We start from the raw sequence: 14145 nt of genomic DNA, 5'->3' as shown, positions 1-14145 counted from the left end.
ATTAAAATGAGTAAAATCTAGAAATTTTACTCAGGTAAGAATAGAAACACTTCATAATAAAATGACAATTGTAAAAATACTCCTAAAAGTAAATGTAACTGGTTACCACCCAATGTCTGTAATATTTTAGCATCTGAGAGACGCTTTGGTGCTTATCAGTGACCAATCAGTTGAGCTTTTTTTAGGATTTGAACAAACGTGTCATCTGGAGACGCTTCATTAGCATATGCAGGGAAAACAAGCCATCGACATGATATTTGAAAATAGAACAGCGCAATCTTTCAGAGCATCGCCACTCCAGAACAATCCCATATCCAGCAGCATTTGAAGTGCAGTGACATTTTGCGTTCTTGTCCCTCAGCATGGATGCCAGCGGTAAGAGCCTCACTGATAAAGCAGTGTGTGTGTGTGTGTGTGTGTGTGTGTGTGTGTGTGTGTGTGTGTGTGTGTGTGTGTGTGTGTGTGTGTGTGTGTGTGTGTGTGTGTGTGTGTGTGTGTGTGTGTCTCTCTGACGGCCAACCCCAGGAGACCCGGACTCCCACGGGGAACGCAGTGGTTGTCAAACCTTCTGCATCTCCATTCCTCTTTCCTCGCTGCCGATGCCATCTGTCTATCTTAATTGCAGACATTCTTCCTCATGATGCCCAGATAAAACTGAGCCGTTTGATCAATTGATTAAAGATTTAAATCAAGCACAGGGGTGACAGCACGGCTCTGAGCTCCTTTCTAAAAATACAGTTTGCTCTGACAAACAAAAGCTGTTTTTGTCACTTTATTTTATACATTTAGACTTTAGGTGTTCACAAGTAATTAGCAGTAACCTGATTTTCTTGCTGCTGCTTTCTGTGCTTGGATGAGTTTATTGTTCCCATCTGATTTAATCTGAGCAAATAGGACAAATCAGCAGGGTTTAAGGGAAAAAGGAGCCAGTTCTTTCTCCTGGAAATAGAGGTTGGCAGGTGTATTTTTAAATACAACTTTTGTTTTTCCGTCAAGTAGGTAAGTGTTTCAGTCCTGACAGATGTGGGGTGAATAATTGGGAGAAGAGAGGATTCGGCTCTTTTAACCTTTGTTGCCTCAGGCTGGCATCTTGACTTCAGGCGATATCGCAGACAGGAATTAGAGGAATACCTTAAATGAGGGTAACATCTTTACCATAATGTAGGGCAGGGATGTCCAAAATGAGGCACAGGGGCCATTTGTGGACCTTCGACTGATTTTGTGAAAAAACTGCAATTCAAAAATGATACAAATTTGGCCCATATGCAGGTGTAGACTTTTAATTTGTAATCAGGGTAAAAAAATGTTACCAAACATACTTTAGTTTTGACAAAAGGTAAAAAGAAAAAAAAATCTGAAATTTTGAGTTCTCAGTTTTTCTAGAAAAAACATTTAAAATGTTCTAGAAAAAAATGATAGATTGATACAAATAGAAATGTTATAGAAAAAAAAACTTGGAAGTTTCTGAAACTTTTTAATAAAATTTCTGAGTTTTTGGTGGAAATTTTCTCCCTTTTTGGCTCTAATAGAATGTCGTAAAAAAATCCCTCAGGTTTTGTCTCTACTATAAATATCAGGTCACTTTATGTGACTGATTTTAGGTTTTGTGCAGAAACTAATTACTAAAACTGGCATTTAAAAGGTCAAAATGCATCTATGAATATAGATAGATGTTATATATTATTAAATTGCACATTTATCAATATGGTAATCTTTAAATGATCAGGAAATGGACATTATATCCGAGTTTATGCAGATGTTTTTAAAGCAGGCACCAAAGTGATGAAATCAGATTTACTGTAACTTAATTTACAACGTTTGGCAGTTTTAATATAAAAGTGCTGTGTTTATTGGTCTCATATTTTGCTTCACAGTGAGGAGAGTTTAGTTCACAAACCAAGTAAGATGGCTGGAGCTTCTAGATAAAAAATACCAGAAACAAATCTCTGAGCATCCCTTTAATTCCCCATCAGCAATAATCTGGCGTCGCCACGGAGACTGAAAAACAATTCAGATTTTTGTAAAGTAAATATTGTTCTAAATCCACAGCAACGCAGGCAGGTTTCATTAAAGATTCATGTTTCAACAAGTATATAAATATATTCCCCTCATGTTTTATGTTTATCAGTTATGGAGGAGTTTCAATGCACTCACACTTTATAATCTGAGATTAAAACGCAACAATAACCTCAGAAAAACATCGTTTTCATAGGATTAATGAACTTAACTTAATATTTACAACATGTCTAATCTTCCTTCAGTTTTATAAAAAACGTGGAAATCCTGCAGATTTTCCTGTTTTTCCTGTGATCTTAAAGCAAAGAAACATTTCATATTTTACGTTTATTTAAATCTGAAATGAAGTGGATTTTCCTTTTGAACACACGCTGAGGTTGAGGTTCAAACAAAACAGAAGCAAATAAACTATGGTACGACAAAATATCAGATCTATAATCAATACATCTATAGCAGAACCTTTAGTCTCATGTGAGAACAAGAAAACAATAACCAATAATTTAAATAATTTATGGTGACTGATTGTAGAGTTACATCCAATAAAAAGGAGAGAAATGTAATTATTATTTCATGTAGGAGGTCTGACTATTTTATTTTAATATCAATATATTCCAATACCTGATGAGAGTCTGAGAAAAAGAAAAAAATCACATCCAGGCATGTTGAATTAAATGCCAAACCCATATTTTACCCGTTTCTTTCCTCTCAAATGACTCATTTCCACCCCAGATCTTCACTTTATTAACCAAACATTAAGCTGCAAAAATGCTATCACTATTGTTAAATCACCTTCATGAACTTTAATGTCTGAGTTAAAACCAAAACAATTGTCTTGTTGACTTAAATTGCATTTTCAAGGCAGAAAATGTTTTACAGTGTAGCAGGTCAATAATGCAGCTTTAATAAAATCTTCATTACATAGTAAGGAGGATGAAACTCTCATAAGTTGCAAACAAAAAGAATCACTGTGATCTTTGTATAGTTTGTAAAATCTTTACCATTTCATTAAAATGTCTTGATGCAAAAACAACTTCCATTTGTTCCAAGCATTTAAGGTCAAATCCTGGCAGATTCACATCAATGCATTCAGGCTTGAATAAGTTGTGAAGTTTTTTCCTGAATCGTTGAAAAGTTGGAGTTGGTTAGGGCTGCAGAAGACCAAATGAGTAAAACTGAAGGCTTTCATATGCAGATCGCTCTGCCCCAATTAACTGGGAACACTTAGCGTTTAGCTTTCCTCTGCACTTAACACATTTTCATAACACTTTGAAGAAGTGGAGGATTTCAACGTGGCGTATATTTGACTAAAAGATTATAATATTTTTGTGGAGTGGTGTTTATTTAAGAGCAGAGTGGTTATGAGATTTGCAGAAACCATAAAGAAACAGTAAATGTGCTCATTGGATTAAAGGCTTATGAGTAAGAGGGTTATGTGTAAAACAAACAAGGACAAACTGCATAAACAGAAATGAAAAGAATGGAAATTGGCCCCTGCCTGTGACGGCAGATCCTCATGTTTTTAAATGTTTTCAGATTTTCTCCACTGCATTTACATTTACAGCCAGAAACTGTAAAGGTTTGGATTTTATTCTGCAGTCGGAGCAGCATTTCCCCACATCCTCTGATCCAATATTCAGTCCAACTGAAGAAAACTTTAACATTACTGATCTTGCATATTTCTTGGACTTTTATTTACTTTTTCTTTTCTCGTGTTCTTGACGTGCGTTGTTCTTAAATATATGATAATTTTATCAGCTTTTCATAAAGGGGCCATGGTTTGTCAAATTTAAAATTTTTAGTAACATTTTAACTCATTGTAACAGCGACACCTATGTAAAATAAAATTATTGACCAATCAGAGAGATGGAGTGGTCAATCCAGGAACTTTGCTTGTAATGTTCACCCCCAATGAAACTGTATTTCTTTTATTCTGAAAAGCAGTGAGGATGCTCACCATGGAGTGCGACTCCTGGTGGGAGGTGTGGGACTTGGCGGCTGCATCCGTGTCGCCTCGTCGGCTGCTCCCGTGACCTTCAGCTGTCCAGCATCCCAACGTTCCCAGCAGAACCACCACAACCCAAACATTCAGGACTCCCATTTTATCTGGAGAAGAATACGAGAAAAAGCCAAAAACAACAATAAATACTTCGACCAACTCTGCTGCACATAAAAAGATCCAACATTTCCATAAACCCCGCTGCATGTTATTGTTGACATTCGGAAATTTTGCACGTGCAGAAACGCTGGGACAAAAAGACGATTCTTTTCCTTTCTATCCGTCGCGGCGCTGCAGCAGTAAAACCGTTAAAATGAAAGCTGTTATTAATGTAGTTATTAAAGCTGTTATAAAATGATGCATTGAAACCATTGAAGAACACAAATCACTTTTTCTCGCTCTGTGTCGACTGCTCTACACGCAGACTCGTTTCCATAGCAATCGACAACAACGCCACTTCATGTATCAGGATTCAACACCAAAAATCCAAAGTAGCACCTTGACATTCATCTGTTTTTGACCACAACGTCAACTCTTTAACTAGATTAAAACATTGTTTGAAAATTGTGTCCAGTTGGTTTTTATTTGTAACTTTGACAGTGTTTCATCACATTTTAGCTCCGAGTTTAATCCGTTTTGAAAGGAAACGCTTTTTGATGACTTTATTTGGTTGGCAGTGAATCGGTTTGCCTCTCAGAGGAGATTAAAAAAGATCAGAGGAAATTCAGATCACTGGCTTTGTGATTTTGACAGCAGTCTAATGGACATGAGTCTGAGAGCAAAATTAGGCTCGCAGTTACTACTGCTCGTTTCTTGAACAAATATATTCATACTGTGCCTTATAACTGTTTACATTCCAACATTTCCTTCTGATTTGCAGACACAGACGATGCACATATGTACACAGGTAAAATATGAAGATTCACTGAAACTATAGGGCTCAACCAGAGGCTTGTTTGCACTCAGACTGCATAATGAAGCCGTGTACACATCAAAGGCCAAACTGATGAAGGATAATTATCTGTATTACAAAAGAATATAGAAAATCTTTTGATGCCAACAAAGAAGCAACACTTTGATGAGTCAAAAATAAAATAATAAGAGATACGATGCCTGGGAGCTTAAAATATAAACTCAATTTTCACGCCTCGTCATTGACACACATCCAGCTTTAAAAACGGGATTTCTCCAGAAACAGAAATGCTTCCCAGTTTCACATAGTTAATGCTGCATTGCATTTATGTTGCATTATTAAGTTTCGCATATCACAGAAAAATCATTACATTTAATATCAGAGAGAACTCATCGTCAGCAGCAGCAGCGTAATGGCTCACTGCTAATATCTAAGTGCCCTTGAAATAAGACATAAAAGTAACTTTTCAGTGAGACACATGAGCTTGTTTGAAGTCAAAATTCCTTAATATTGATGAAGAAGTTCTGGTAATTATTTCACTGATGGGAAAAATGTCTTGTTTAAATAAAATAATCTGCCAATAAAACTAAAACTTTTCAAGAAAATTAAGGAATTATTTACTTGAAATAGATACATATATCTTGCTTAAAGGTTACTTGTAAGTTATTTTTGTCTTATTTCAAGTGTACTAAGATATTTGCTCTAGAAACTAGATCAAAAATACTGGGTAAGATTTTGTGTTTTTGCAGTGTTTTCCCACCTATCAATGATTCGCCATTTACAGATTTAGGGAATCAATGTTGGACTTCAATGCAACAAAGTGGCTCGGTTTTCTTATGTCTGATTTATTTAATATTTCTACAGTTTAATTTAAGCATTGCTGTTTAAACTTTGCTTCACTCACTTTCATGGGTTTGTTTGTGTTAGCGTCATGTTACAGTTTAAATCTATATTGTGTAATAAAATGTTTTTTGTTTTTATTGGTCTGGTTTAATATTCTAATTTTAAACATCATTAATTGCAAACAAAAAAATCATTATAATTTACAAAAATAAAGGCTGTAAAATAAATTATGACTGCATATTGATGTATATTTGGTACTTCATCTACAAAAATCTGAAGCTAAACTTACTCATCTTGTCAGTAGCGGTTGAAAAGAGACCTTTATTAACCTTTGAAAAACTGATACTTTTAAGAAAAATTTGTCTAAATTATTACAGAAATAACTTATTTCTTGGTGACCTTTTTCATTATACTGCCGTCTAGCCCAGGGGTCGGCAAACCGCTCTTTAGCACCGCCCTAGTGGCTCTTTGGAGCTTCATCAAAAATGTTTGAAAATGGGAAAAGATTGGGGTGGGAAATATATTTTTGGTTTTAATATGGCTTCTGTAGGAGGACAAACACAACACAATCATTCTTAATGTTTTCCAATGCTATAAAAATGTGTAGAAGAAACATTCAATTCTACAATTCTTGGACCGAATCCTCTGCATTCGTTGCCAGTGTGGAAGGATTGTCTGAATGTTCGCTCTGCAGCGACAAGTTGTCAAATAACTAAAAGAGTACGGTACTTTCCGGAGCGCACCTTAATAAAAGCTGAACCTACAAATTAAAAACGAAAAAGAAAAAGAACTGAAAACATACATCAGATATAAGTGATACAGTAATTTTCATCAGTATACTTTTAGAATGACACTTAGTGGTATTATTTTGTTTCATTGCTCAGGTCGTGTTGCTCACGGCTGCTATGTGTTACTATTGCACTGATTTGCTTGGCATTTGCACAGATATTGAACTTAAACTCTATTCATTTAATTTTAAATACTTTACGTTTTCAGAAGGCTGCCGTTTTATTACACTCCGTTTGTTGTTTTGTTGATCGCACACTTAACGGTGATTATTCACAGAGTGATCGTCGTTATGCAAACTGCATTTGGGGGCAGATTTTCAGAGTTAAACTTAAAGCATTAAAGCACCATCGTACAACAGAAGAGTCACGTGGTGCGTCATTCCTTCCAGGACACACTGCAGGAAAAATAAACATTTAATCATGAATACTAATTATATATACACTTAGTCATTTTGATAACACACTAATATAAACACCTAGAGCCTGTTGTGCCTTCATTATAAGCCTTATATAAAACTTTTACTTTTTTACGGCTCCAAACAAATTTGTTTTTCGTTTTTTGGCTCTTTCAACATGTTGGGTTGCCGACCTCTGGTCTGGACAATACAGGAACACAGTAAAAGTAAGTTGCAGAAGTATCTGCTGGTTAGTATGATTAAAACTTATGACTCCAGTTCTGAAAGTTTTTGGATTTTGGAAAAAAGTTCTGCTTTCTGTGTGCAGAAAAACTTGAGGGATATATAATGAAGACAACAGAGATAGTTTGGAGGGGAAAAGGCTGGAAGCTACAGAAAAGTTTGGCAGTAAATCGAGCCGTTTCTGCCATTTCTTCCTACTTTAAGCTGCCATAACACTGTAAATAAATATGAATTCCTGCAATATTTACATTTCTACTCTTTAATCTGCGGTCTTTTTCAGGGCCACCATAAGCTGAATCTTTGGTCTTTGGTTATGTTTCCTTTGGGTTTTACTGTTCAAAAGATTGTTGTTGACCTTCCAACAAACGCTTTCATCCAAAGATTGTTTCCCATCACTGGCCATTTGCAACTGCGTCACTTGATCACAGGCGCCATAATGGAGGGGAAATGACGTGGTGGGACCGACCATGTTCAATCCAGTTTTTTCTTCCAGGCCAGTTCATTAGTGAACGTGACTCACCTGGTTGGGCTCATAAGAAGTTTCCCAGAAGTTTCAAACAGCTAGCTGAGAAACCGAGCCGAACCTCCTGAGTGTGTTGATCAAATGACCGACTTCACCTGAATTCACGCCACAATTCTGTTTATCACTGCGTCATAAACAGCGTTTCCCTTTAAACAGCCTCAACAGCAGACATGCTAACCAGCTATGTAGCCTAGCATGCTAGGCTACATGACGGTGGTACCGTCTCCATGGTGACCAATGATTAGAGGTGATTCCATAACGCAATATTTAGTATATTTCTAATCATTTTTACTTATAAACTATATCAACGTTAGTCTTCCTACCTTGTAAAAGGCGTTCGCTGCTAATCCACGGTAGCACCATAAGCCATTATGATTCGTCTCTTTCCTCATTAAAAGTTCTACAACAAAATAAGCTCGGTTCCTATATTTATTCGGCGGACCGCGCAGATCCCTGCCGCCATTTTTAAGGTCAATTCAACTAAACGGACGCGATTTGAGGCTCCCGGTGTTCTGATTGGCTCCGTCATGGCGGAGTGGGCGGAGTCTGGAGAGCGTGACGTCACGTGTAAAGGGGCAGATTTGATAGCGCAGAGCAGCATTCATTACTTACTCTGTTTGTGTTTTCAATTTATGACAATATTGAAGTGAGATTAACTACAAAAACTCAACAAAATACTTGCAAACATCTGAGTGTTATTGTTTTAAAATGTATTTTAAAGTCATATTCTTTGTGAAAACCAGCTTTTTGTTCTTAAAGATACGGTTTGCTTGATTCTAAAAAAGGTTTAATCAGTGGATAGTCGTAAATACGCAGTTGACAAACTAAATAAAAATTTATTGACATGTAATAATCAGTCTTACATATACAGGTTTATTTGTTTAAATGACATACCAACGTTTTTGCTTGAAGGCCTTTAAATGCATCTAATTTATAAAACCAACAGGTTTTGGAGATAAATTTAATTGTTCACTAATATGAATCTATTATTGATGTTTATCGCACAAACATCATGAGTCCTGTGAATGTAAACATCACTTTAAGGAAATCGGACATTTTTCAGCTAGCCTGTTAGCCGGCGGCTAACGGGTCGTCATAGATGAGAGGTGGTGAAATTAAACACCAAATGAGATCTGCCAGTCACTGTCTTAATGTGCTGGCTTCGCCTCCAGGCACTGACCCACACACACCCACCCACACACACACACACACCCACACACACACACACACACACATACATACACACACACACACACACACATCTGGCTCCATGCACTGAATGATGTCACATTCAGCAGAAGCGAGGAAAAAACATCAGCAGACAGTTATTTGACCAGAATATTAAAATATTAAAGGGTTGTAGGAGAGTCTTTTAAAGCTGGAACAATCATTGGTAACTCTTCAGACTTGCTCACTTTGGTGCTCAGCCTTATAATGCACAAAAATTACCCACCACAGCTTTTCATTTATGAGTCTCTCTTTTAAATTTTAAATTTTCAGGAGATAAAAGTATCCACTTGACCAGAGCATCGAGGAATGATTCATATTCAGGCTCCTGCTTTTTGCTACAAACTTTTCTTGCCACTTTTTTGTTAAAATAACAAGAAGACAGCAGGCATTTAGTCCAGTAGTAATGTGTTTTAAGATAAAAATTTCAAGAAAAAGATCATAAAACTGGAGGATAAATGCAAATCCTCTGCAGTTTCAGTTTCTCAACTTGGACGAGTCAGTGCATTAAATAAAGTTGAGATAAATTTTGCTGAATAAATTTTGCTGGATTGTCCCAGATGTTAATGCAATAAATGATGAAATTGTTGTTTTGAGATAATTTTAAATGGTAATGGAATAAACAAACCAATAAAAACAGCAAACAAAAGGAATTGTGAATTATCTGTAAACAAAATTATCCTTCAAAAAAAGGTTTAGATGAAACCAAAGGAAAAAATAGGAAAAAACTGATTATACAAATTATGCAATTAATTGATTTATTGCTTATTGTGACGGATTGAATTACATTTTTTGGGAGTAAAATCTCAAAGTTGTCCAAGTCGAGTCTTTGCTGTCTGAGATGGACCCAAGTTTGAACTTACTTAAGTCCTTGAATATTTTCCAATCTTAGTTCTTAAATGGACAAATCAAATCAATTCTCAGGTTTTTGATGAAAATCAAAGTCTCTCAGGATCAAGTCCAGGTCACCTCTCATGTTTCTAATTATCAATCATTTTTAAATATGTTTAGACAATTTAAACATAAAGAAAACAATTTAAACACCTTTTTTTTGTCAAAGTTAAGACAGACTGGCATTTATTCTCCTAAACATAAGGATTCATTTGGGTTTCAAGTAAAAGATTAGCAGCAGCTGATGTCCAATTTGTCAGTCAAACAGGAAGTGCTTGTATTTTGAAGAATCAAATATATTTCTACTGGTGACAGAATTACAGCAAGAAAAATGAAATCCCAGTTCAATTAATTTCACTTCTTCATGAGAAATAAGTGTGTGCTCACTATTATGTTACACCACATATGAAAATATTTTGGTTATAGTGCCAGGTATTTTACGCATGATTTACTCAGATTATTTACAGTTACTTTCACCCCTGGATTAAATTAAGGTCATTAAGTAAGAAGCTGTTTTTTCACGAGGTAAAAATATTAATTTAATTTAAAGCTTAAATTAGCTTCTTAAGGAAGCATGGATGACCAGAAATATGAACATACTGAAGACTAATTACTGAAAGGAAGCTGCAGAAAGTCTCAATTTAAAAAGGGCTTATTTTAAGATACATTTCTAATAAAATGAGGAATTTATGTTAAAAGGTTCAAACAAAACTCAACCTTCCATATTTTGTTGATAAAGTCTGCTTGCCACCGATATCCGTCTGCTTGATAAAGACGGATCAGTAGAGCCCAGAGACAGAATACTTATGTCCATGACATCAACATTATGTTGGCTTTTGGAGGGAAAAAGTTCAAAGTAATGGACCAGGTGCAGAATCAGTTATAATGTATCACATTCTGTCAAACCCGTCATTTACTGCAAACGCCCTGGGGCCAAATTCACCTTGAGACGTTCTTATTTCAGAAACCACTGCTGAAAGACATTCCTGCTAAAATTGATGCAAAACTGTCAAAATACAAAACAGAAACCAATCAGAATAAATCAGAATGAATTTTGATCTTAAGTCCGGAGAAGAAATCAATTTTTTTGCATGATGATGTGATCATGTCTAGTTATAAAACACAGAAATGTTTTTTTTCTCTTAAGCGAGAAACTCAGAAACTCATCTGGTTCGGTTCTGGAAGCAGATGCAGTAAGTCAGGTTTGACTGGAAGTGTCACCAAAAGCACATCTGGATCTAAGAAGGGAAAATCTGCAGCCCAAAATGCGACCGACTCGTTTTCCTCTGGCTGCACAATTCTGCAGAAATTCAGTTATATCAGTTCTTTAATTATCCTAGAGGTCCTCTTTATAGACAATATTCTGACTGAGAGTTGATTAGTGACTCTAGAATGAAATGTTAATTTACTTGGAAACTGTTTCTACTTTGTAATGTTTGTGGTTTTAAAAGATCGACTGATGTAAGACAGACACTAAAGCACAGCGCATTTCTCTGCTGTTTATTGGTCAAACATGATGAAAACTAAACATCATTTTTCTTCTACTTCACTGTTAGAAACTAACTTGTGATGGTGTAACATGTGTCAAACTAACGGTCCCTGGGCCAAATCTGGTCCGCTGTAGCTTTACATGTGGGCCTGCAGACTCCAGATTACATCAATAAGTTTCTTCAGTTAAAACTAATTTCACTCAAACTCATCAGATCTCCACATTTTTTTCTGATTTTTACTGCAAATCTTTCTCAAAATTGACCAAAAACATTGGGTTCACCCGACTGCTGCCTCAGCCTCAGTTAAAGTCACATTGAACATCAAACATTAGCCCATTTATTACAAAAATTTATTACAAATATTCCTGAATTAGCACCAAAAATCTGGGGAAGCAAATCCTGGAGGAACTGATCAGTGTGAAAAACTGTTAAAATAAAAATTTTAACAGCTGAATGGGTTTTATCAACACATTCTGGAACAACCGGCCCTTTAAGAACATTCAGATTGTGATAAAATGAAACTGAGTTTGAATTTTAGAGCATTAAATTCCCTGAAACACAAAGTAACTGTAAGAGATCTGAGTTCTCCTTCAAGCTGCTGTCATCAGGAACAATATCAGCTTTAAGATTGAAAAGCAGAGCCTCTTGGCCCCACTGAGCACTTTGTTTAAATAAGAGATGGAGCATTTTTTTATTGAACAAAAGTCTCTCCTCTGGGATAAATTATTCATTGTTTGAGCTTGTAAAGCTGCAAAGTTACAGAAACCAGGAAGAATACATTTAATCTAACAATTCTTCAGCAATTCTTCTATTAAATATTGTCCCTAATACACAAATGTTTAAAAATTATAAATTATATCTGTCAACATGCCAACTGTGACAAGACGATGCAGAGCAGAACCAGAACCAGAACCAGCAGGTTGACCCAGCAGCAGATCTTTAATCTTTAATTCAGTGATTTATGAACAGCGGGAGTTTAAAAACTCTCAGTGAAGGAATGTAGAACCGGGCGGTGTGGAACCGGGCGGTGTGGAGTCGGGCGGTGTGGAACCGGGCGGTGTAGAACCGGGCGGTGTAGAACCGGGCGGTGTGGAACCGGGCGGTGTGGAACCGGGCGGTGTGGAGTCGGGCGGTGTGGAGTCGGGCGGTGTGGAACCGGGCGGTGTAGAACCGGGCGGTGTCTCCATCTTCCTGGTTCTAGTCAGAACTCCAGCTGCAGGTTCTGGTCTGTCGGTTTGTTCTGCTGCAGGAATTAAAGTTTCTCTGATTGGAGATTTTAGTCTCTGGTTCTGGAAATGTTCTGCAGCTGGCAGAAGGTCCACTGTGGAACCCAAGGGTCAGGTCAGAGGTCAGCCTGATCTCTAGTTTCTGTCTGTAGTAACTGAAGCTGTGCGTTGACTCTAGATCTATAACTCTAGATTGTTCCTCTTTAATAACTTCAGTTTCTGTTCAGCTGGAGAATGTTGTGGCGCATCCACACATCTTTTAAGTGATTGGGTGGGTTCAAAGGTCACCTGGTGACATCATGATGTAGCGCTGTGTATCACCTGTGTAGCTAATGGTAGCTAATCTTATTTTCTGTTAAGTCTGAGCCAGTGGGAGTGTGTGGGGTCCGAGGACTGAGCCTTGTGGTTCCCACACATCACAGACCTTCACGTTTCGGCTCAACACCTGGTTCGTTTGCAGGTGGCAGTTCTCCTGAGGTTAGTGAGAGGAGCAGAAGTGCTTTTTACAAATTACATTATAAAATGGGAAATTTACAGGAGAATACCAAACAGGAAGTCGGCGGGACAGAGGCTGAAATACTTGAGTTTCCCGGTCAGTAATGATTTAGACCAAAGCTTAAAATCACTGCTGAGCGTTCCCAGTGACTCCGTCCCTTTTTAAAAAGCTGAAACTCCAGCAGAAGTGAAAACTGGAGCGTAAATGAAGACAAGCAGTCGTTGCTCTCTGTAAGGCCTCTCTGCTCTGCAGCTCTCCAGGTAGGATCGCTGTCACAGTTACAAATGACACACGCAGTTCCACTCTGACAGTCGTTTCACGCTCAGCGTGCTTTCTTCCTCCCTGCAAGTTGCTGAGTATTTAAAAAACGATACAAAGAGCGTTGGAAGGATGGAGGAAGTTTTATTTGTGAGTGATTTCCCCGACTACAGTCAGAGTTTTTTTACAGCAAACCGGAAAACAGATGAGATTTTAAATGCGTTTTTAGGCTAAACTGTTGAGAAGAGTCATACATTAGAAATATCCGCTGGTTAACGTTTTGCGAAATAAAGTAAAAGCAAAAGGGTAAAAAATAAATGGCCTCTGTCAATCACTCCACGTTCCCCCCAAATGGTGCATGGCCCATTTTGGAACAAACCTCTCTACACTCTGCTGCTCTAAGCGGCGCCTGCCTGCACTCAGGGTTCAAACAGACACTCCTTCAGCCTGATCCAAACAGAACCAGGGAGAATCGCGTTCTGCCCCATCATGGTTTCTCTGCATCGTCTTCCTATGTGGTTGGAGGAGAACCAAAGGTGTCAGTCTACCAGACAGCCGCGCCTCAGAATATCTGGATCAGTATATATGACAATCTGTCCTATGGAAACAGGTTTATGTTTAAATAAGCAATGCAAACAGAAACATTAGAGAACTAATGAAGGCAATAAAGAAATACTGGCATGAGAATACATTTACTTAATGGAAACACTCCAATTTTATTTTTCAATAAAGTTTTTGTGCAGGTTTTTCAGGTGCATTGTATTTTGTTTATTTCACAAAACTGCCATGAACAAACTTTCACATCACATAACAGCCGGATGTTACAACTGGTGGAAACTA

The 14145-nt window shown here is 37.2% G+C and overlaps 1 protein-coding gene across 6 annotated transcripts in view; it reads right to left on the bottom strand.

Moving 5' to 3' along the window:
- The window catches only part of fstl4 (follistatin-like 4), a 172837-nt gene that overhangs the window by 150927 nt on the left and 7765 nt on the right, over nucleotides 1–14145 (bottom strand). For 5 of the 6 annotated variants that reach the window (XM_055051380.1, XM_055051383.1, XM_055051382.1 and 2 more), the window contains exons 1-2: nucleotides 8041–8192; nucleotides 3971–4119 (exon numbers count right to left, since the gene is read on the bottom strand). In XM_055051380.1, coding sequence (XP_054907355.1) covers nucleotides 3971–4119; nucleotides 8041–8080 — 189 coding nt within the window. In that variant the 5' untranslated portion in view covers nucleotides 8081–8192. Of the gene's footprint in view, nucleotides 1–3970; nucleotides 4120–8040; nucleotides 8193–14145 lie in introns of those variants that run through there. The other variant, XM_055051381.1, reaches the window with a different exon arrangement.

This window comes from Poeciliopsis prolifica, unplaced genomic scaffold, assembly GCF_027474105.1.
Source record: "Poeciliopsis prolifica strain line A6 unplaced genomic scaffold, Auburn_PproV2 SCAFFOLD033, whole genome shotgun sequence".
Classification (NCBI taxonomy): Eukaryota; Metazoa; Chordata; class Actinopteri; order Cyprinodontiformes; family Poeciliidae; genus Poeciliopsis; species Poeciliopsis prolifica.
Note: the sequence above shows the minus strand (reverse complement) of the source record. Positions and strands in the feature narration are given on the sequence as shown.